Source organism: Aspergillus welwitschiae, assembly GCF_003344945.1.
Source record: "Aspergillus welwitschiae strain CBS 139.54b unplaced genomic scaffold BDQ94scaffold_4, whole genome shotgun sequence".
In the NCBI taxonomy this organism is placed as follows: domain Eukaryota; kingdom Fungi; phylum Ascomycota; class Eurotiomycetes; order Eurotiales; family Aspergillaceae; genus Aspergillus; species Aspergillus welwitschiae.
The window spans coordinates 50081-72841 of NW_020798698.1; the positions used below are offsets into that span (position 1 = coordinate 50081).

The 22761-nt window shown below is 49.1% G+C and overlaps 5 protein-coding genes across 5 annotated transcripts; 1 reads left to right on the forward strand and 4 right to left on the reverse strand.

Annotated features, from left to right (window-relative positions):
• Nucleotides 1-3083: 3083 nt before the first annotated feature.
• rcoA (putative transcriptional repressor TupA/RocA) lies at nucleotides 3084-6083 on the reverse strand. Its single transcript, XM_026776759.1, has 8 exons — nucleotides 5850-6083; nucleotides 5531-5612; nucleotides 5133-5461; nucleotides 4525-5060; nucleotides 3945-4415; nucleotides 3745-3877; nucleotides 3596-3671; nucleotides 3084-3498 (listed from the first exon to the last, which is right to left on the reverse strand). The coding sequence occupies exons 1-8, from the start codon at nucleotides 5968-5970 to the stop codon at nucleotides 3474-3476; spliced, it is 1773 nt and encodes a 590-aa protein (XP_026630307.1). The 5' UTR covers nucleotides 5971-6083; the 3' UTR covers nucleotides 3084-3473.
• Nucleotides 6084-7516: 1433 nt separating this feature from the next.
• Nucleotides 7517-8882, forward strand: BDQ94DRAFT_88447 (sterol desaturase family protein). Its single transcript, XM_026776760.1, has 2 exons — nucleotides 7517-7881; nucleotides 7978-8882. Exons 1-2 carry the CDS (start codon nucleotides 7613-7615, stop codon nucleotides 8765-8767), a joined length of 1059 nt encoding a protein of 352 aa, XP_026630308.1. The 5' UTR covers nucleotides 7517-7612; the 3' UTR covers nucleotides 8768-8882.
• Nucleotides 8883-9253: 371 nt separating this feature from the next.
• BDQ94DRAFT_88455 (NCBP1 family protein) lies at nucleotides 9254-12722 on the reverse strand. The gene is made up of 7 exons (XM_026776761.1): nucleotides 12518-12722; nucleotides 12274-12365; nucleotides 12096-12202; nucleotides 11741-12008; nucleotides 10730-11676; nucleotides 10495-10676; nucleotides 9254-10390 (listed from the first exon to the last, which is right to left on the reverse strand). Exons 1-7 carry the CDS (start codon nucleotides 12579-12581, stop codon nucleotides 9501-9503), a joined length of 2550 nt encoding a protein of 849 aa, XP_026630309.1. The 5' UTR covers nucleotides 12582-12722; the 3' UTR covers nucleotides 9254-9500.
• Nucleotides 12723-13874: 1152 nt separating this feature from the next.
• On the reverse strand, nucleotides 13875-15859 carry BDQ94DRAFT_182677 (GSK family serine/threonine-protein kinase; the record flags this gene model as incomplete). Its single annotated transcript, XM_026774216.1, has 7 exons — nucleotides 13875-14360; nucleotides 14427-14631; nucleotides 14685-14878; nucleotides 14934-15282; nucleotides 15411-15494; nucleotides 15552-15775; nucleotides 15814-15859. 7 exons carry the CDS (start codon nucleotides 15857-15859, stop codon nucleotides 14227-14229), a joined length of 1236 nt encoding a protein of 411 aa, XP_026630310.1. The 3' UTR covers nucleotides 13875-14226.
• Nucleotides 15860-22185: 6326 nt separating this feature from the next.
• BDQ94DRAFT_136093 (uncharacterized protein) lies at nucleotides 22186-22753 on the reverse strand. Its single transcript, XM_026764800.1, has one exon. The coding sequence runs from the start codon at nucleotides 22570-22572 to the stop codon at nucleotides 22348-22350; it is 225 nt and encodes a 74-aa protein (XP_026630311.1). The 5' UTR covers nucleotides 22573-22753; the 3' UTR covers nucleotides 22186-22347.
• Between the last annotated feature and the right edge of the window lie 8 nt (nucleotides 22754-22761).

Consider the following 22761-nt stretch of genomic DNA (forward strand, 5'->3'; position numbering starts at 1 on the left):
GTGGATACAGGGCTGTTATCCTTTTTCTTATTTCATTCTTCCCTTTTTAGGGAAAATGCATGGATGAATAAGAACTGAAATCTAAGAATAAAAATGTTATAACAGAAGAAGAAAAAGAAAAGCCCTATCCGTCGCGTTTTCAGATCGGGTGAGGGGAGTGGTGACTCGCACATCCATAGGCACAACTATCGATATCTCAAACATGGGATCTAAAGGAGTTGCGAAAGCTGACAGTCGTGAGATGTATCACATTTATGGTTTCATGCAGTGTCAGGAGATAAAAAATTGAGATAATCCGTGACATCATAGGAACTTCTACTGCCCGGATTTATGTGTCTTTGCGAATTGGAGATTCATTCACAGTCTTTTTCTTTTTTGGTAAAAACAGCATATGTTCGGGGATTCTTGTTTTTGTTGTGCGCAGGCAGTAATTAGCATTGGGTACTTACTACTACTCCGTATGTTCTAGATGTCCATTTCCGTGAAGTCCCGGGATCGTGAATGATGGTTCATGCATAGTCTGCATGTATGTACCATGATGATACATGTTAAAGGTATGTGAACACAGCAGCTTAGCTCACGCCAGTCTAGAGCTAGCCGAACCTGACCAGCTCCGGATTTGTGAGGATTATTAGTTACCTAGATACTAACTAGCAGGCATGCATGAATAAGTTTAATCATGGTAATTCATTCTGTTACAACAGCATTCAAGTCGTCTGTCAAAGGATCCAGCAGCTCCTGAAGACAGCCCCAGTGCCTGCCCCCTTGGTCCATTTACCCGCCAAGACACACCAACTCTGTTCCACCTTCTTCCCCCTTCCCGAGCGAGATCCGCCAGTCGATCATCACGGCTCCTGCTCGGGAAAAAGAAATGAGGGAAAAGAGAGCCCGGGGGAGAAAGTCAGATTTGACACCCCACGGCGATATAGGCGCTGGCTGGTGCCTGCTTGCAGCACGTAAGGCATGATGTAGGTCGATTGCCCAATGCACACCCTTCACCACCTCGTGATCGCAGGGGGCTGCTTGTCAGAAGACGCAGGAGAGAAAATCGCGTCCCATCAATAGCGCCGACTAGCACTGCCCGGGTCTGTGACAAACACCAGCCGAGTGGAATTCGACTCGTATCGCGCCGGTACCTTAAAATGTCACATACGTGACCATGGTTTTGCCTCGACTTACAGAGGGAAGTTTTCCTGAACTTGCAGTTCACAAACATTTCTACTTTTCTATGTCATTACAATATTTCAGACACAAAGAATGGATTAGTTGAAGAGAAAGAAAGAGAGAGAGAGAGAGAGATATATATATATATATATATATATATATATATATATGTAAAGGCTATAATTATAGAGCTGATTGCGAGGGGGGCTTTGGGTTCACGTTCACATAATTTAGCTGCTGTGTCAAGAGGCAATTGACTGGATACTAGTACTGCCGACTTGGGAAAATCACGCCTTGATCTGTTGGGTAAATACGGGCTGGCTTACTTACTTTACCACTAAGGTTACGTGACATTATCCCCGAAGGAGGAAGGAACCATCGGCCACACCGCATGGACTGGAAAATCAGGAACGGGAACAACTGACGGGGCAGTGGAGCAGGTGCGAATGGATCCCCGGAATCGAGACATTAATTCTCTAGTCACTTATTAAGTAACTATTAACTAATCCACTAACTAACCCACAGTAGGTATCCCTACTAACTACCTGACTAGTAGCTGGTTATGCCTGTGCCATCTTTTACTGACCTATAACTAATCTCACCTGCTGGGTTGTCCCATGCCAATGCAGTATGTCGATTCCCATCACACCGCGGGCATAGCCCAGGCAATGGCTTTTTCCGGGCCCTTACCAAGCCTCGTTTAAGTCGACTGAGATGGACATTTCGAGTGGGAACAGTCCCAGAAACCCACAAGGAGGAGCCATTTAGTTGGAGGATCGTCATCCGCAGGCCATCCAGATTCCAGAGCTCCTTCCCCCCACTCAATTCCTACCAACTACGTACTCCTCCTACTACTAAGCACGATGGAGTACAGCCCTGGGTGATCGTGACTTTACCGATTGCTATCCGGGATCTACCTGCCTTGCTTGCCCTCAGATCACTGGAGCCATGCCCGGTCCATACCTCGTACTCACTGCTTATTCACCTCTACGGGTTTATGCCGTTTACGCGAAAGACGACGAGACGAGATACGCAGGCATAGCATAGCCATGGCGATGCACGCTTTCAATCTGAATAATCGAGGGCTGTCACTCTTCATAGTATAGTATGTAGAAGGAGCTTTGTGCTGACCGTCTTGCTACTTGCTAATCACAATCCAAATGTCTTGTGCCGAAGCAGATCCTGAGATCCTTGCCACATCCCGATATCCAACTCCATTTAGCTCAGATGCTGACGGAAACCTATGATCTTCCTCTGGTGGTGGCGGCTATGCCAGTGCCTCAAAAATGTCCGGTACACCTGCTGTGCTTACTTAGCCTTCCCGGAAAAGTCCGTGGGCCCGACCAACTAGATAGGTATCGATCTCGCTTTAGACCCATAGATCCCCGAGTGGATTCCCTACGGACCACGGAGTTTATATATTCTCGATATGGGAGTCCAATGCGATGTACGCCGCTACTGCAGTTCTTCGTAATGCGAGAACATAGGTCCGTGACCAATTCAACAACTTGCATCCACTACCAATGCTAGTTCAATTCCGAGAGATTGCATGGCAGCCTATGCCCCTTAGTGACGGCACTGCCAGCTCTTTTCCTGGATGTCCAAGACAATCATAGTTTTACGATCATGCATTTATATGCATGGTGACCGAATAGCGGTGCCGACTGCTGATTTCACCCCCCCGCAACGTGCAGGTGCCCGTAATGGGGACTACGGATATCCCGATTGAAGGTGATCTTACGGGTATAGGTAGCCAGAGAAGTACATCCCTGCGCTCTTAAATGGCTACTTTGTCGGAGCCAGCAAATCATGTGGACCATGAAGTCAACTGAAGCATCGGGAGGGGGTGATTGATCTTCTAGCCGACTACAATATGCCGCAGTCAACAAGCCCACTGGATTATCATTATCGTTGTCTCTGCACGATGGCAACCGCTAAGGAAGCATCTGCCCCCCACCGATCATCACACTGCTCTCGTGACAATTGCATTCAGCTTCCTCAGAATAAATTCACAACCACAAAATCAGCGCGAAATTACTACCAGTACAGCCTTTTTATTGTATTTTGTTTTCTTCCTCTTTTTTTGTTTCGCTTCGCTTGTAGCAGTTCGTCTCCTTTGAAAAAAACCCCCCAAGGTCACTTCCCCGTGCATGGGAGCTGTGACAATAAAAGCAATTGGCCTTTTGCAACGCAAATCCCGGTAGTGACGTCGAACAAGACGCGACAAGCAGAGAGAATCGGAAACGGAAGATTCGAAAAGAAGAAACATAATTCCATAATTGCGCCAAAACTTTCCCAAATCATTCTCATCACCGTCCAGTGTAGGTAGAGTATCTGTTCGAGCGACCTTGTCAACAATGCTCATGATAGAGAAGAAGGAAAAAGAAAGCCACCAGGACAATCAATGCCTTGTAAGCTAGTAAAGACGTACCTCCAGATTCTTGCCCGCATGTCACCACTGCCAGTGGCAAACAGGTTATTAGTAGGGCTGGGCGCCACGGAGATGACTGTCACCGAGTTAGCGAAAACCAAGATCACCTAGCAAGCCAGACATGGTGCTCGGGGGGTTTAGGTACGAACCTGAGTTCTTGTGTCCCTGGAGCATCATCTGCGCATTTCCGGTGATGGGGTCCCAGAACTGAACGCCTCGGTCTTTAGAACCGCTCATGACCCAATGTCCGTCGGGTGTCAGGCAGACGCTGAGCACAAAGTCCTAACCCGTGAGGTCAGCAACCACGAAACCAGTATTGGTCTTTTGCTATCGGAAAGTATGTACTTACCTTGTGACCTTCGAAAGTGCGGACGCATTTACCACCCTTGACTCCGCTTCCGGGGTAGGCGCCACGGGGCACGTTGAGCTCCCAAAGTTTGATGGTCTTGTCCAGACTACCACTGACAAGGTCCCGGCCGTTGGGGGCGAAGGCAACCGAGTACACGCTGTCCTTGTGGCCATCGGGGCTCTCCAACCGTTCCACAAGGTAGCCGGTAGTGGTATCCCAAACTCGCACACTCTTATCGAGAGAGCCTGCAGCGACATAGTGACCATCTGGAGACATAGCAACGGTGGTCACACCGTCTTCGATGCTCAGGGTGTAGACCAACTTGCCGTCCAGGATATCCCAAAGGCGAACAGTCTTGTCTCCACTACCGGACGCAATGTACCGACCATTGCCAGCGAAATCAAGAGAGTAAATATCCTGTTCGTGACCGGTAAAGATATGCTTAATCGTCCGAGCATTGATGTCCCACACCTAACGGTAAAAAGAAGAAGAAAAAAAAGGTTAGCCTCAACAGTTCTGTATAACAGCGCACCAAAGCGGCATCAACGATGACGAGTGATGTTACAGCGGGACCACATACCCGAATCTGCTTGTCTTCAGCGCCAGTCGCAAGATACTTGCCATCAGGGCTGAAGCAGACGCTGCGAATGTAAAGGTCGCCGTTCTTGTCCACATTTTCGTCCTGCAGCGTCGCAACATTCTGACCCGTGGTCACGTCAAAGATCTGCGCAGAGCGATTGCAGCCGGTCGCAAGGTACTTGCCGTCACGGCTGAAACGAACACAGCACACAACGCTGTCGTGGACAAGGTGATGAACAAGTTCCACATCCAGCACGCGCTGCACCTCAGGATTGAACACGGCATACCAATCGGCGCCCTCTCGCTTTTGCGACGCCGGCAGATCGTCAGGATTCCAATTGGCCAGCATGTTTCCCGGACGATCTCGCACGAGGGCCTGGCTAGGAGGCGTGGGGCGGGCCAATTGCGGCGAGGAGACGCGGGGATCGGATGTGTAGGCCAGCTGGTGGGTCTGTTGAGGAGTGGCCGGGCCGGGAGGAGCACGGGGCCGCTTGCCAGGGCCGGGGGAGGCAGCAGGAGGAGGGGGAGGTCCATAACCTGTTTAGAGATCGAGGCGATCACGAGGTCAGAGGTCAGGCAATTTGTCTATCAAACATAGTCATAACATACCGTTCACAGCAGCACCAGGCTGATATCCTCCAAAAGAGCTCTGCGGTGGTTGCGGCGCTCCTTGCTGGGCCGCGGCAGCAGGCTGTTGAAGGGTATGCTGGGGAGGCTGCTGATCCTGGGGAGGGGGAGGGGCAACTGGAAGACCGGGGCCACTACCTCCTTGGTTGGTCATGATGCCACCAAACAGATTGCTAGGGCCGTGACCCAGGGCCGGTGGCGGAGCCTGAGAAGGTCCAGCGTGCTGGGCCGGGCCGGCAATGTGAGATGACACGGGCTGAACACCGCGCGATTCAAGCTCATGTCGCAGCACCCGAATCTCTGCTTCGTAACTACAACAATAGATAAGGCGTTAATTCGGCTATGGGGTAGGATGAGCCGCCGGGGCTCAAGTCACGTACTCTTGTTTCATCTTGAGTTGTGCCTGTTCCAGTTGATAGACCTTCTGGCGGATCATCTCCATCTCTTGAAGCTGTCCGGTTACTAGGGACGGTAGAAACCAAGGGTCAGCAATATACACCAACGGCGGGAAAATAACGTTAGATATAACAATTGACGACACAGGATGCTCTCCATTGCATTGAAACTCCGGAGTTCACCCGTACGCCGTTAACCTGCGCCACAAGGTGCAACCCAACGGAAACGCGCCGTAACAAGCAAGCCCCCCGTCGCAAAGCCAATCCAAAGAACACAAAGGACCAGGGAAATATCAAAACATACGCTGATGTTCGAACTCGCCAGTGCTTCGAGACTGATTCTCGAATTCCTGGCGCAGTTGGTCCAACAACTCCGTCAGACGGGAGTTGGGAGCCGGAACCATTCCGCGATGAGTGTTATACATAGCGCGAAAGATTTGTGTCGTTTTAATCCCGTGTTCACTTGAACAACGATAGAGGGGGTAGACAATCCGAGCAACGAGACGTGGAACGAAAGTCGCTTGGGTGGAAAGTCAGTGGTGGTGGTGGGGAAATTGGTTGGTGGTCGACCGAAGGGGTAACTAGTTCAACGGCAAGAGTAATCCGCGACTCCGGGAGAAAACAAGAAAATATGGGCGACGGGAGTCGCTGTTAGGCGACAGAGACTGGTGTGAGGAAATCGATCACCGCAGCCGCATCACAGCGCGCCCCCTGAGGACTCGGCGCGGCAACGTGGTCGGAAAGGGGAAAACAGCAGAAGAAAATGAGGGGAAAGGATGTTGAATGAGGATAAATGCGCGTGGACGACGATCCGGGGCGGACGATGGATGAAAGGCGAGACGATGAAAGGACGACAAGGGAAGAGGGGAAGGAGGAGCAGAAGCTGAGGCTGAAGGAGGAGGAGAGCGAGATGAAGTGACAGTTGAAGGTCCGTTCAGTTCAGGTTCGAGTTCGTTAGTCTTTCTTAGGTAAGGTTCCTCCGGGTCACGCTCGGCTGTTCCGGGTCCGGAGAACCACCGCCACCCAATGGACGTGCCCGTTTTGCCGCCCGAAGCGAGCCCATACTATCTACATACTACTATGTATGAGTTTGAAATTGGAAGTATATACTCAAGTATAAGCTCAAATACATATGGTTCTCGTAGAATAGCGGAAAAACTCACAATTATTACACAGTAGTTTCTACTATATTCTGGGGTAAAGCTGACTAACTCACTGTCGAGAGAAAAGAAAGAGTACGGCGCTTAGTGTGACCGTATTAAACATAAACTTCTCTCCCAAATGCAGCCATAGCCGCCGCAATACTGCAACAATACAGAAAGGTTTGCAACTTGCAAGAACGTACTGAACCATACCATCCCGTGACCTTATCAGATCAACCGGAATTTCTTATTCTTCCCAACAGACCATATAACGTTGGAACCTTCTATTGTTCCTTTCGCGGTTATTAGATGAAGAACTTGGTAACTACTAGGGAAACTCAACGATATCAGCTCTCAATCCATCTACTTTTAATTGCTGAGAGTACTCCACAGTCTACATATGTTTCAAATATAGACAAAACTATACATGTTATCTCTAACATTACTCAGTAACTACTTGGTAGACCATCTCCACCCTTTCTTACGACAAATCGGACGGAACGGCAGGTCTGGTTCCGCCTGGTGTGATCCTCACGGCCATCTGATAGGCTCCTCCTACTCCTCCAAAACGCAGACGACTGCCATTCTGCAAATTATATTACTTAAACTTCTTCATCTTCTTCTCTTGGTTCTTCACCCCTTCCTTTCTTCCACCTATTCTTCATCTCCTCTTCCATTTTACATTCCTTTCTTTCCCCCCTCTTACCCCCTATACATTGCCCAAGCTTATAAGTAGTACTTACCAACAACCACTACTGGCTGGCACTTCAATCATTTTCTAACTTGTTCCTCCCCCCTACTACCCACTCTCCTCCTCCCCCTTTCCTCCGCCAACCACATAACCTCTTCCCGCGATTGCTCAACGCCTTGTTCCGCAACAACCCCCCTCGAATATTGTATTCTCACACGCCCAAAACCCAGCACCATGGATATCGCCCTCGAAATTTGGGACACCTTTATTGGTGATCGTCTATACGCCTCTCTACTTCCTCTCTCTCTTGCCTCATCCGCCTCGCTCCCCGGCTTCACTACTGTCACCAACAGCACCCTGTCGTTCTTTGGTGCAACCCAGCCCTTCGTTTACGAACCGGCTACTCAATTGATCTACTTGGAGCCTTCCAAGTTTGCCTATCTGAGCGCCTGGCCAAGGAACAATATCTACCGTCAATTCCTCAGTTTCTTCTTGATCGTCTGGTATGTGCGCTTGTGTTCATTTTTCTCCGGTGTTGTCGCCCCCTCCAATCTTTCCTTTGGCTAACAGGGTGGGCGCATTGTTTGCGCCTGGATTAGGATCTTCGGTATCATCGTCTACTTCATTTCCGCAAGTCTATCCTACATCTTCATCTGGGACAAGACCACCGTTCATCACCCTAAATACCTCAAGAACCAAATTCCTATGGAGATCGCCCAGACTATGCGCTCAATGCCGGTTATGTCCCTGTTGACTGCCCCTTTTCTGGTCGCCGAAGTCCGTGGTTACGCCAAGCTTTATGATACCTTCTCCGACGAGCCATTCCCCTACTACAGTATTATCCAATTCCCGCTATTCATCATGTTCACCGATCTCTGCATCTACTGGATTCACCGCGGCCTGCACCACCCGCTTATTTATAAGACCTTGCACAAGCCTCACCACAAATGGATTATGCCTAGTCCCTTCGCCTCCCACGCTTTTCACCCACTTGACGGCTGGTCGCAGAGTGTCCCTTACCACGTGTTCCCGTTCATCTTCCCGCTCCAGAAGCTGGCCTACGTCTTCCTCTTCGGATTCATCAACCTCTGGACCGTGCTGATTCACGACGGCGAATACGTTGCCAACAGCCCGGTGATCAATGGAGCAGCCTGCCACACCATGCACCACCTGTACTTCAACTATAACTATGGCCAGTTCACAACCCTCTGGGATCGTCTGGGAGGCAGTTATCGCAAGCCCAACGAGGAGCTCTTCCGCCGTGACACAAAGAATGGCGAGGAGGAATGGAAGCGACAGACCAAGGAGATGGAAACCATTCTCAAGGATGTCGAAGGCGATGATGACCGGGCGTACCTGGCCGATTCACAGACCAAGAAGAACCTGTGAAGACGACAATCATGACCACTCAAAAAGGGACCTTTTCACGCAGGTTATACGAGATTGTCTCTGTTACCGGGCCCAGACTTCATATAACGAGTTCATGGCTTCTCCCTAATTTTCGACCTTCTCACGCTACGCCGCCCTGACTACGTCTTGTATAACACGGATTCTAGTATATTAATTGTTCCAGCCACCTTTATAGACGTGTATTTTAATTCAACCCTGAGTCACTGGTTATGCCCCTGCTTCTGAAGGAATACCGGAATTGTACCGGCCAGTTGTCTGTTTGGTTTGTTTTTTTCTTGTCCTTTTGCTTTGTACATATGATCAATCGACGGAAAGGGGAGCGGAGGTTTCGATACTCACATTCTAATCATTTCCTGCACTACGCTAAATATAGAGAGGTGTAGATACAACACCTAATGGAAAGGCAGCAGGAAAATCCCAAAAAACTCGTGTTAGCAGAACATAACGAGAAGATTCAATGGAATAAAACAGTTCCTTTCTTTTCTTTTCTCTTCTTCTCTTTAGTGGTTTTATCAGAGTCTTTTTGCTTTTTAGTTTGAACGCCCTCACCCGCTGAAATTGGTCGAGATAAAAACAAGTGCCACAACCTAACTTATGTATGTATACAGAAGGGGGAAGAGAATAAATATTAGAAATCCTGGAACTGAAAATTGAACATCTCCCGTCCCTAGCACATCTGAGCCGATTAAAGCCAATCAAATTCCTCCCCCGCTCATTCGATGTCCACGCTCGCATCGGCTTCAGCAATATCCATTTCCCCATCTGCCGGGATACTTTCAGAAGCGGCGGTCTCTTCCGGAGCCGGAGGCGGAGCGACTGTGCCGACAGGAGTAGCTGTGGCCATGGCATCCGCAATGAACGATTCCTCGACGCCGGCTTTCCTGCGGAACACTCTGAGCCAGCGCTGGCCCCATTGCCGGATGATTTCATCCTCTGGCAAGTTTCCACTTCCATCTCCTCTTTCCATCTGCTCGTCGTTGCTTCCGCCGGCCACTGAGACGATGGAGTCTTCGATGACCCTGAAAAGAGATTGCATATCAACCCTCTCACGACTGAGCGTCTCATCGAGGACGCTGAGCTGCGGCTCGTAGAGACCTGGCTGAGTACGTGCGGCAACAATCTGGCGCAGGCGGTTGGTGACCTTTCCGACTGTGGCGGAGATCATCTCGAAAACGTGAGATTTGGCAAGGACGGTTCCTGCCTCTAGCTTGTCTACCAGTGCCCATTCAATGACTGACAGCGGGGTCAGAATGGTGTAGTTGAGAAGCTTGTCAATGATGTTGATTCCGACGCCAGGCTGATCAACCCAATACTCCATGACGGAGGTTATGATCTGACGCCTCGCCTGTGCAGATTGGGGCCCGATGGCCAGGAGTCGTTCCTTGTTCCGCTCAATGCAGGACAGTACATGAGACAGAGACTTGGAGCCAACAAAGCAGATAGCCGTAACAAAGGCGTCCGTTGAAGGCAGCAGCGGGTCTTCGACACCGAGAGATCTGGCTTGCTCTTCAATTGCGTTTATAAGTGGCTGGATCTCCTCATCGCTAGCCTTCTTGCGGACCAGCTGCATAATTTCTCTGCCTTCGTTGGCATACGGAGTAGCTGGACAAACACATTAGCCAATTGTCTTGAATCCGAGCCAAAGTCGAGTTGTTGAAGTAGTAACAGGAAAGAGTGGACGTGAGGCGAAGGGTAGAAAAACTTACTATCAGACGAGTACTTGAAATCAGGTGTGTCTTTCTCTTTCCCTTCCGTAATCAAGTCTTGGTATGGGTCAGGGAGAGTGCCCCTAATACGCTGTGCAAAGCTCAGCCGGATCTCCTTGTCGAGGGCACCATTGATAAAAGCCATCCTAGGGTGAACCAGAGGCAGCTCCAAGTCATCAATCCTAATGCGTGGTCAGCTGATCTGTACTGCGTCCTGTATGTGCATATGCCTTACCATTCACTCCATTTCCAAGTGAACCCAAAGTTGCTCAAGTGATGAGAGAACCAATCCAAGAAACGATGGCTTAGGTCCAAATCTATTGTCTCCAGGCTGCGATACAAGAAGCGAATGGCACGTCCTAAACTGGGTGCGATCGCGGCCGGGGCGATCTTACAGCACTCCGTGAGAACTGAGTGGTAGTAGACCAGTTTGTGCTCGGGAGACGGCAGCTGGAACAGTTGGGAGAACACGGCGTCCACAGCAACATCCTCTGGTTTCCAGAGATTGATGTCTCCTGGTAAATCACGCAGCCTATCGAAAGGAGTCGCTCGCTTCACGAAGGTGTGTGGCGTGAAATAGCAGTCGACATCAATCAAAAACTTCGCCGTCGCAATGCGGTTGAAATCAAGAATGTTGATGGTATCGACGAGGGCATCACGCAGCAAGGAAGATGCGATATCTGAAGTAGGAGGGACTGTTTCCATGTCTTGATTTGCGTACACGGAAAGGTACACCTCCGGAAAGATTGCTCTTGTTCCATTCTTCACCGGACTCGGAACAGTGATCTGGGGGAATGCATGCTTTGGGCCGTTTTCATAAGCCTTCGGCTCTGCGCCATTGTCCTGTGTCTCTTGCCCCTCTTGTGCTTCCTCGGGCTCTTGTGCATTTAGTGCCTCTAATGCTCCTCTCCATGGCCTAGGAAGACACGCGAGCTCCCAACCCCGGCCGGACTCTTTTTGTAACTGATTCTGGAGTAGGCTAATGACACTTGGCGTGGCAATTGACTTCCCATTCTCCAGGCCGAATGGATTAACCAGGTCCACAAGAGTATGTGGGGTGGAAGCGATGATGTCTGTCTTCTCCAGAAGTGCGGTGGCTTGGGACTCGAAACCGGCTGCTGGAGAGGCCATAACGTACGGAATGGTGAAGAGAATAATTTTCACCAGCTCCAGACCGATCAACTGTATGCGCATAGTTAGCAAACCTGCGATCCTTGAGAACTGTCGGGATACCGGCGTCGCTTACATCTTCCGAGGATGCTGTTTGAAGGTCGACAGCACGCGCAAAGAGCTCCTCCAGTATCGGGAAGATGCCATCCCCTTCGAAGACACATTGGAGACAACCCAGGAACCGCAGAAGAAGCTTGACCTCGCGCCACGCGCCAGCGTCAATGTACTTCTGCAAGCACACGCCTGACTTGTTGAGAACGTCGGACACGAGCTCGGATTTCTGGAAGTTTGCAATGAGGACGGTCGCGGCGATAAAAGGGATCTTTAGCGGCTGCTCCAAAACACTAGTATAATAGGAACACTATTAGCTCCAAGCTATGCGGGATTTCGAACAGGCCAAAAGGGGGACAGCCAAGTCAGTCAAGCCATACAGGTCAAGCGCAATATCGACAAACGAGTTCCTGAACTCCTGATCTTCGTAGTTGTCTGTTACACTTCTTGCGATGCTTACAGCGTCGTCTTCTGCTCGTCTGGCAGCCTAAAGAACGTTCGCAGTGAGCTACAGCACTTGTCTCACATATTCGGGCCATTGAAAAAGGGTATTCGTACAGATTCAGCGATCGTAAGCAGTTGCCTCCGGACCTTGACAACAAGCGGCTCCTCATAACGACGCCTCTGGCGGCGGTCATAGTCATCATCTTCTGCAGTATTCCAAGAAATTGTTAATGGTAAGTGGCCACGAGGGAGCTTCATCTATAAGCCATAACCAGAGTCTGGGGGGCATGGTGGCCATTGGCAAACAAGCAATTGAAGCCAAGGACTCGATCACAGCAGGATTGCGTATTTTACTGACCTCTGTAGCGCCTCTTGCGCCCACCACCCCTGGGGCCATGAGGCCGGCGTTCGTAGTCGGCCATCGCTAGCGGGCCTTACGTCCACACGAGCAGTCTTGCGCAACGACTGTCTCTAGATGATATTGGGAGCCAATTCAAGCTGTAGCCAGCACGGCTTCTAAGGACAGCGGCAGTGAGGAGCTCTTTAGCGGTATTGCCGTCGCGATAGGAAGGGCATGTGTCTAAGGAACAAAACATCACCAATAGTGCTCAGCTGCTGGTCGGGACTCGGGATCCTCCGTCCCGCTGATTATCTAACCATGTTCTTTCTCCTGCCTTCACAGCCAGCCAGAGCTCCAGTGGAGCCGGGGGAATTGCTGCGTGCAGGACCTGACTACTAGTACTTACTATACTTAACTACTTACTGCTCCATAAGAAGGTCCTAACTGTGTCGACTACGCCACAGCTACGGGGGGCAAAGGGGAGCTTGAATGGGAAGGAAGTCCCACAGCAACATTTGAAAACACAAAGTAATACCCATACGTGTATATGCTTCCCCAGTAAAACATAAGAGCAAACTTGTACCCATAGAAAACTGCAAGCATGCAAGCTAGAAGAAGTCAAGCAAAGGGAAAATACAGAATGCTGTGGTTATACACAGTTCGAGAACGAGAGTATCCAGGCAAAGTTCTTTGGGGCCTCTAAGATGAATGACTAGGAACAGCAGCAAGCAGGTAAATAGGTGAGTCGTCTGCTCTGGGAGGTTAGAGACAGGGACCAGATAGCTTCATGGCCGTCAATGCCAAGTGGACGAGGCTGAGAAGAGGAGAGAAAGGGGGAGTAGGCCGGAGAGGTGAGGTTAGAGGCGGAAGGGACCACAAGAAGATGAAAACGGAGACAAAGAGATATAGATTCACAGCAGAAACAGCATGAACGGGGCTTCTAGCGCGGCAAGTCGGGAAAGAAGACCTCCAATACCTATATTCAAGCACACTGACAGGCACGCGGTATGGCGCATCCAAACAAAGAAATCCTCAAAGATATCTGACGCATTTGTAGGATATTCATCTTTCCGCCCTTGTGGAATAAACTTGCGGCAATTTGTGAACAGAGCCCGTTCGATCGAGATATGAAGCTATGCAGACTTGATCCCGGAAGGCAGACTCACGCAATAAGGGTATCACTTTTTTCCCTCCCAAGAGCTGTCTCAGACACCTCAGTAACTCCAGGCTATACCATCGCGTCAACCCCTTTGCGTGAAACAGTCATGATCCACTAAAACCTCCCACTCTCAAAAACTTTTCTGGTCATCAAGAGTCACAATCTTCTCTGCGCCACCTACTCTCCCAGAGATCCATCCCCTCTCACACACGCACACTCCCTCTCTCTCTCAGTACAACCTCTTTCTTTTTCTTTTCGTTGTTTTTTTTCCTCTCGTTTTTTTTTTGATGGGGTATTTTCTTTCTCTTTTCTCTCTTCAACTTTCTTTCTCCTGCTCCTCATGCTCACGTTTCACCCTATCTTTCAGTATTCTGCCATACAGAAGCCAGCTCCCGGATGCCCCAGCCTATGGATTAGGTCTACAGATTTGAATAAACCTTTCCCAGTTCAAGAACCGCCTGATGAATGAAGATAAGCTCGTAGGGCATGACATCAAATTTCCGCAATCAGGTGCAAATATGTTTGCACACGTAAGGGCGTGTAGTTCGTCAGATTCGCGCGGTTTGACTCAGTCAAGACGCGCTATCATTTCTTCCTTCGTAAGAGGCTTGAAGTTGGTGATGTCTAACCCGCGAGCCTCAAGTGCAGGACGTGCATGAGGAGGAATCAGCCGGCTGTTCATCGCGGGCGCAATAGAGAGTTCTATGACAGTGTCAGGTCGTCAGTATGGGGGGCAGCCAAGAGCAAGGAGTTTTCAGGAAGACCGACCATGCCTGGAGAAATCGAACAGATTAGGGAGCTCCCTGGTAGAGCCGTTCGGGTGCCGCGAGTCGGGCAACCGGGTGTTAGGATCCCGAAGTTCGTCGAAGAATGGGTGGCACATCGCTTCAATTGCTGAAAGCCGTTGCGTCGGTGTGTATTCCAACAGGGCGGAGATCAAATCGATAGCCTCATGGGGGGCCCTCCGGAAGACCTGAAAGACATCAGCAATTTGCAGTCGAAATTATTTCCACGAACTGGTCCCACCTTATTGAAGGGGTGTGGCTTAATCTGCGGGAACTTGTGTTCCATGTAGTTCGGGTTCATGGTGCGAATCTGCTCCCGCGTCGGGGTGCCCAGAACCTTGATGATCTCCACAAGTTGGTCGATGCCGGATTCGCCTGGGAAGAGTGGTTGTCCTAGCATCAACTCGGCCATCACGCAACCAGTAGACCATACGTCTGATTTATATTAGTACATACGCAGAGCCCCTGGATTGAACTTGAGAGGAATTACCAATTTTCGTGGTGTAGTTTGTTGCGCCGAAAATCAACTCAGGTGCGCGGTAGTAGCGGGAGCAAATGTATGAAACATTAGGCTCATTCTCGACAAGAATCTTGGCGGATCCAAAGTCACACAGCTTCAGAATACCGGTGTTCGGGTCGAGCAGCAGGTTTTGTGGTTTTATGTCACGATGGCAGATTCCCTGCGAGTGAATGTAGGCCAGAGAACGGAAAAGTTGGTAGATGTAGAGCTTGACTTCCAGCATCGGCATGGTTGTCTTCAACTTATTGAAATAACGCGATGCCCGATACACCGTCTCTGGTACATATTCGAGGACGAGGTTCAAATACACTTCATCTTTCTATGGCATTTTTGTAGCATGGTCAGCAGACAAGTAGGTGGAACGACGAGTAAGATGGGATGCAGCATGAACTGTAGGGGTGGGAAGTAAGAGGAAGGCAAGCGGTGATTTAACGGAGAGCGACATACCCTTTCTCCGTTAGAGTAGTAAAATGCCTTAAGTTCTACGATATTCGGGTGGCGCACGATCCGCATGATCTGAAGTTCACGATTCTGGAGGGGCTGTTAGCGACCGGGTAGGCGATGACGAGCATTGGTGGCCTCGCATACTTTGAACCGTTTGTCCTGAAGAACCCTCTTGATAGCAGCATCTTCGCCGCTGGGCATCATCTTCGTTTGGAAGACGACGCCAAAGGATCCATTGCCAACGATTTTACATTGTGAATAGGAGATCTCCTTGGTCTCTCCTGTAAGTCCATCCTGGACTTTCTCGCGAACGACTTCTATATGAGCACGAACAAGGAAAAGGTTAGCAATCGAGTCCACCAGATGGGCTTAGCAACAATTGCGTTAAGAACGGCACGTCTCTTACCACCCATGCGCAGACTCGAGAAGACCCCAGGTCTATTCTGTGACATCACGGACGGCTAGTGGGGACAACACCGGGCGGCAACGTGGGCGATGCTATCGAGAATATGGAGGGCTGGACTTCAACAGCGGATGTCGGAAAGGGACGCAAAAGTAAGGCGTGAGGTCCGTTTTGGGCAGACTGTACTCGGTGGAGCACTAGTTGGGAGGGGTGCTCTGGATGGGCGGAATATCCGAACGGTGGATGTTGAGTGGAGGTGCGCGTGAGATGAAAGGTTGAGAAGCAGGCGGGCGAATCGTAGAAGGGAAGGCTCAGACCAAGGGGACCAATGGACTTGGGGAGCGTGCCAAGAGTTGCAGACACAAGACCTGAGCAATGAACGCCCCAAAGATTGAAGCGGGTTTCCTAGATGAGGGAGGGAGGGGGGGCGGTGGGTGGTGGAGGGGAGGAGGGTTTGGATAGAAGAGGGGACAAATGTTTCTCGAAGAGAAAAATGAAATAAAAAGGAAAAGAAAAAGAAAAAGGAAAAAGGAAAAGAGGAAAAAGTGAAGTTATGTGTGAGAAGAAACAGCAGCAGTAGCAAGTAGCAGTTTAGTAGTTTAAGAGTACCGAACCGCAGCTGATTCGAGGAGGGAGGAGGATTGTAAAGGGTAGGTATTGAATTTCACGCCTCAGCAAAAGTGTGGCAGTAGAATTTCAAGGAAAGGCGGGTAAAATAAGTAAGTGTAGGTAAGAGAAAGCTCAGGCTCTCAAAAGGGAGGGATGGTCGGTCGGAGGAGAAGGAAGAGGGAAGAGAGAATAGTAAGAGAGGAGAGACTTGAGCAGGTGACGTTGATGGAACGACGAAGCCCGAACACGCGAGGGCTGCAGGAACGCGGGAATAAAGCACCGGGAGGAGAGGAAGAAGGCAAGGAACACACGAGCCAACTCCGGGCAAATAAGAGATATCAGTAAGAATAGTAATGGACGTAGTTGACCAGGGAGGACAGTAGAAAAATAAAAAAGGGTAAAGGGGGGGAAATAGAGAGGGACTTTCGAAAAGTAATAATGCTAATAATGAAATCGATGAATCAGGAGCACACGGGCGCTTTTCTGACTCTTTGGAAGAAACCAATACCAAAAGGAGGGAGAAGATTACTAGCACCCGATCGAAAACCGGCCTGTCTCAATATGTGGTTAAGTTGTTACTGTTCTCTCCCTGTCTGTTACTAGTCCGTTAGGCCCCAGAAGGCAACGTTTGGGTTTGGCTTGGGGGAGGAGGAGGAGGGGGGAGGGGGCGGGAGTGGTTCAACTTACAGCAGCAGTAGCAGTAACTTTACCTTTCCCGGGTGAAAGCCTGGGTAACAACCGATGAGCACGGAGCTATGGCAGAGTGTGGAGAGGCAACAGAGATGTGGATGATGGCGGTTGGAATTATTGGTACAGAGAACCTGAGGGATTGCTGTTTATGGCCGCCGGCATAAGAATAACCATTCTCTACACAGTAGCGTTCGTCCTCGAGAAAAGATCGTTATTCCCGTTCGAATAATAAAAAGCCCCCCAGTTGGACTAATTATAAGGAGACCACTTATACCTATAGCCCACCAGCCTAGTTAAGAGTACCCCATATAAAGCTATGGGTATCTTAGCACTTTACTCCATTTCCTTTTTCTTTTATTTTAATTTGAACTGATTCTAATATTAATTATCTTATTTTTATTTTCCCATCTCATTACGGCAACTGGTAGCTAATGATGAAACTCCATAGGCATGAGGGTATATTGTGGGCTCGGCCCCGGAGGGGCAAGAAAATTAAATAGCTAGAATGAAAGAAAATGGAAAAGGGAAAAGAGAGAGAGAGAGAAGAGAGAGCGCGGCGTAGTGATTGGAAATAATGAGTCAGTATACGTATGTACTGATACCATACAATACCGGATCGGCCGCTCTCTCTGCCCCAGGTCTCTGCGTCTTGCTATGACGCTATTGCCCTTACCGGAAGCAAGGTACCTGGGTACCGCTAGTAGATAGGCGGTGGTGCTACTTCTGCCCATCTCAGACGATGCCGCTAAGATATGTCACTATATACACGGTTGATGAGGTTTTTCTACATATGATACTCCGTAATTACTTTTTATATCCTAGCTTCTGTACAGAAAAACTGTTTTGCACCGCTCCTCACCAACCAACACCCCCTCCTCTCAATCGGGATAGGAAAAAAACATCGATTGGTATCTGTCCCGCATCAAGAAAGAAAAAGGAGACATTTTTGGGTCCGCGGCTGGCGTCATTCCTAGACCGAATATGAAACGGAACGGTAGGCTCAGAAGTGTAGATAAAACATAAATACCATCAATCAGGTTACATCTGAAGGTAGAGTTGTAACTTGAGCAGATCAGTAGGTCGAAAATAATGATGACGGACTTTTTAAGGTGGAACCATCCAGATTGGGCGTAAGGTAGACAGCTGCTGCTGGGATTGAGAGAATGAGGGCCCATTCCTAATGGGCATATGACCTTGGCTCCGAACGCCTGGGTTCGAGATTTAACATTGATATTGTCGTCCAGTAATTATCTAGCTAGTGGTGCTTAAAATGGGGGGGCGTGATGCATCTCCATTCCCAGACACCCTTGGATCGCAGTAGTAATGTTTCCCGTTAGTTATGTTGGGTAGTTAACTCCTCCACCAATGCAAGCAGACCACGCTCGGGATCAATGGCCTTGATTCCTACCATTCCTGGCATCGCATTTACAGGGGGTGGGCTAGAACAAGACCAGCAAAACCAATTTCTTCCTTGTCCCTGCAGTAGAGAAAGGAGGGGTTGGTCAGGAGATCTCCGTAACTAACTAACTAGCAACCACGGCGGTACTTCTGAGTTTGTACGTAAGTGATGGAAGAGAAACCAACGCTCTTCTAGTGTTCGGTGACTCGCGCGCCTCAACAATCTTCCCCCCCTCTCCTGGGAAGGAGAATAACCCATATCGACCTTAGGGGCGTATCTAGTGTATCTTCAGACATCTCCGCTGAGCTCAATAGCTAGTTATAACTAGCTCTAGACTTTGGAGGGATCCAGGCCTTTCACTCAACCCATCTCATAACTTCTTCCCGCGGCCCGTCGAATGCCGATCGGGAAAGCCAAAGGCGAGCCACAGAAAAGGTGCCTGGATCACTAGTACCTCCCAACCATGTCATAGCCCGATGAAGATTTCAAGACATGGACAGTAAGAGGTAAGTAGTAAGAAGGTCGGGAGGTGGAAGGTCCACTGGGCGGTTCCGGTGACAGGCAGGGTAGTTCTGCCATCATGTGCTGCCATTGGCCCCTGGGTGTCAAGTGACCAGCCGCGATTTTCACTGGAAACCCGTTCATTGGCTAGCCGTACTATTGCATACGTATGGTAAATACAGATCAAGCCACCCAACCCAAGAAAAATGAACGGAAACCTTGGGTTAAGTACTCCGTACTAACTAAGTGCTGAGGCAAAATAGTGCGGAGGGAGGCGTGTGTATTCGGTCGCCGCATATCTGACCAGGATCTAGACTTCAACGTATTTCGGGCTGCCCACCAGGACCGGCTGCATATGTACTCTGACTCTTTACTCTTACTGAAGTTGGATTGGAGGTCGGCTTGGAATCCCGTCGGGAAGACTGGCCATAAGAAAATATTTCACCATGCGACTGTTATATCCGACGCCACAGGTACAGCAATAAAGGATGCTTGGGTCCTATGCCAATACTGCAATGACGTAGCAATAATCACCATCTCAATGCGGGATCATAAGGGCATCTTCTCTGACCAGGTTCGAAAATAGGCGAGCGCATAACGCATGTGTAGTGTTCAGAGTCTTGGTTTATCAGAGTAGAAAAAGTAAAAGTATACTGCAAAAACGATCTGGATGCATTGGGCGATGCCTTGCCCACGTGCATATTCGTGGCCCAAGCTCATCGTGTCCACGCTTGAGTTGACCAACCAATACTTGTAGCCGTTGAGCATTAGTAGTCATAGTATATCTACTACATCGTTGAGATTCGTACTTCCTGCAACCCCTCAACAAAAACGAAGTACTCCGTCGAGAAGTACTTCAATGTGTCTGTTCGTACCGCATGATGCAATTGCGCCCCCTCTGCATTCATCCGAACGGTCTCTTGTAAGCTCAGCTTTGCATGGGCATGTTGCTTAGCGGCAATAAACTCTCGTCGGGTTACAAATCTGTCGTATTGGAAGCGGATGACATATCACAAATTTACATCATCCACTCAAGCTCAGAAACAGAAGAGTCACGGGATGAGAACAGAGAGACGACGTATCTACTATCTACAGCCAACCCCACAATGACTAGGGTAAGCGCATATCGTACTAATTATTATCTAGTACTAGGAGCAGCTAATGTTAGGCTTCTTAATATAGTAGCAAGGGTCGTTGTAGTCCTGATAGTAAAGGCGATCATGTGAAGCTCATGTTTCACACGTTTAGCTGTCACCGGTAGCTCAAAGAGACAAATCCTCCGCCTTTTGGAGATTTGCTTATCCCTATTCACCCTTTTCCATCTTTCTCTGTTCTATGCCTCTTCATTAGACTTGGCATGCATGCACCTCGATCGTGTACGACCGTCCGACGTACATGAATTTTCATTCATCGGCTCAACATAACAGAAATACTCTGTGCCGTTTCCTAGCTCCCTTACCTCCCCTATCCTTGCAGATTGCTTCTTCAGAAACATGGAATTAAGTAGGTTGCTTATAAGACTCACGGAGGCATGTCACGATTGGACACGATTGGACATCTCTTGCATTTGTCTTCTGACTTGTGCCAATAGTAGCTTAGCTGTCACTGAACCTTGGGGCGCAAAAAGAGGAAGAACACCTACGGAGAAAACCGGCACGGAGATTATGCAAATCCCTTGCTGCGCGGACCTGCGAGCATATCAGCTACTACAGACAGTAAGTCTCAGCAGACCATGATCCCAGATAATACCATTTGAAAAGGCTCTGCTTAAGAATTGAGACCATGCCATTGTTGAACCATAATCTCCTTATTCGCCACCTCATCTACATCAAGTATTCAGACCACATGAGAGATTAATTGCAGCCACATACCAAGCTGAGACAGGGAAGGGCTTGAGAAATCTAATGCTCGGAAACGTTGGGGCAAGCCACTCGGAACTCATCCAGGCGTGTCGTCGAATTAAAGACGAGGTCAGAGTGTATATTGCATGTTGAAAAAGGGTAAAAAGAAAATGTCAATCATAATGACATTCAGCTCTTGCGTTCATGAGCTGTAAGAGAAGAATGGATGTAGAAGCAGGAGAGTAGAGTACTAGTCGAGCTATCGTAGCTGTCCTGCAAATCGAATTCGAGGCCAGGCACATTCGCTGGGTTCATTCATTCATCATTCTTCTTCTTTTTTTCGTTTTCTCTACTTATCTAGCTTCAAACATACATGGGTAGTTTATATGCGGGCTATAGTTCCGGTGACACTGCAGACCGTCTATACATCCCATTGAAGTTTGCTGGTGTGTGTGGATATAAGCTGAGCATGCACGTACTTGGGGCTAGGTACTCAATAGTAACATACATACCACATGTGAATTTATCTGCTGATGCTCGACTCCGGGACTCGAAATACAAATACAATACCTGGCATTCACACTAACAAGTATCATATTAGAAATGCCCCACATCGACTCAAATGGTACCTCAAAAGGGCCAGGCTGATTGATGCACATAAGAAATCCTCCTGTGTGCATTTGTGCGCTTGGCCAAGCGCACCACGGAAAGTGGCAGGCTGAGAGTCTGGAAGGGCTATGGCTCGACAAAATAATCGATAATTGTCTATAATGAGGCCTAGTTGAATCCACCAGCTCAAGAGTGGTTACAGTAAAGGGGTCAGGTGATTATTGAGAAAAGATACGACAATTGATCTACCAAACCATGACTTTGTGAATCTAGGTGCAGGCAGTGTTGTTCATATGCTTCGGATTAGGCTCTACTAGATACGCTCTCGTCCTGCTACTGTGCATACCTTTCCGACATACCATACCCACCAACAACCAGAGACAGCCAGCAGCAGCGGAGGAGAGGCAGGCAATAATACCATGGCTAACTGTTCCTACGAATCATGAAACATCATTAATATGTAGGGCTCTTCTTTAGGGCCATTGCAATCATGAGGTGGGTTACCTCATTCACTGATCCTTGGCTCTCGTTTTCAGAGTTTGGCCCGGTCGGCAGGCAGCCTAAAGGCATGCATGCTGCTTGGTTACTACGGATCGCCGGGGGGGCCACACAGCGTCAGCAGATCACACTCACTGGCTCAAGGTGGTCGTGACTTTTTTCTTTTTTCTTTCCCCCCCCCCCCCCCCCCTCTCTCCCGAGTTCCTCTCAGGTGACCGCAGCTTTGTTGTCTCGGTGAGGCAACTCATGCAACAACCATTGGCCACCAAATGAACAATTTTACCACTGCTTCAGACATCCCTCCATAGTTCATGATGCGATTTTCGTGAAACAGACTAGGGACCCTACTGGAACACAACTTATACCGAGCCTTTGATTAGTAGTTCCAACTCAACGATGGTTTATTTGATAATGGTGAGTAGGAAGCAGCATAGTAGAACGGCAGACCAGTGAAATGGATGACATCGATGGCTTAGTTCCCATCATAGTTGTTCCGGAAAGGAATGCTGCAAATTCTGCTTTATCTACTTTCTCGATCGTACTATGTAGGCTGAGGGCCCGTATGACCGCGACGTTGAAACCCCCAGCTACTAATGTAGATGTTGGTAGTACCATATCGCTCACAGCGTTGATATATCTGAATATTTGGTGTCCACCACTACGACTAATACATCCCTAAATGCTACCAAGGCTTGTTTCTCGGAAAAGACAACCCTGTATCTTGACACCATCTCTTCGGCAGGAGGGTCAAACAATTGTGCCTGCCTTAACCGAGATCAACAATATAACCAGCGCCGGCCCCCC

Bases quoted from the DNA above. Each gene is read 5' to 3' on its own strand.
- BDQ94DRAFT_88447 (XM_026776760.1), top strand. From the start codon at position 7,613: ATGGATATCGCCCTCGAAATTTGGGACACCTTTATTGGTGATCGTCTA. The intron at 7,882-7,977 runs GTATGTGCGCTT...CGCCTGGATTAG, and splicing joins AGTTTCTTCTTGATCGTCTG to GATCTTCGGTATCATCGTCT.
- BDQ94DRAFT_88455 (XM_026776761.1), bottom strand. From the start codon at position 12,581: ATGGCCGACTACGAACGCCGGCCTCATGGCCCCAGGGGTGGTGGGCGC. The intron at 12,366-12,517 runs GTCAGTAAAATA...GGAATACTGCAG, and splicing joins GCGCAAGAGGCGCTACAGAG to AAGATGATGACTATGACCGC. The intron at 10,677-10,729 runs GTAAGGCATATG...ACCACGCATTAG, and splicing joins ACTTGGAAATGGAGTGAATG to GATTGATGACTTGGAGCTGC.
- BDQ94DRAFT_136093 (XM_026764800.1), bottom strand. From the start codon at position 22,572: ATGGTACTACCAACATCTACATTAGTAGCTGGGGGTTTCAACGTCGCG.
- rcoA (XM_026776759.1), bottom strand. From the start codon at position 5,970: ATGTATAACACTCATCGCGGAATGGTTCCGGCTCCCAACTCCCGTCTG. The intron at 4,416-4,524 runs GTATGTGGTCCC...TTTTACCGTTAG, and splicing joins CTGAAGACAAGCAGATTCGG to GTGTGGGACATCAATGCTCG. The intron at 3,672-3,744 runs GTTCGTACCTAA...ACTCGGTGACAG, and splicing joins CCAGGGACACAAGAACTCAG to TCATCTCCGTGGCGCCCAGC.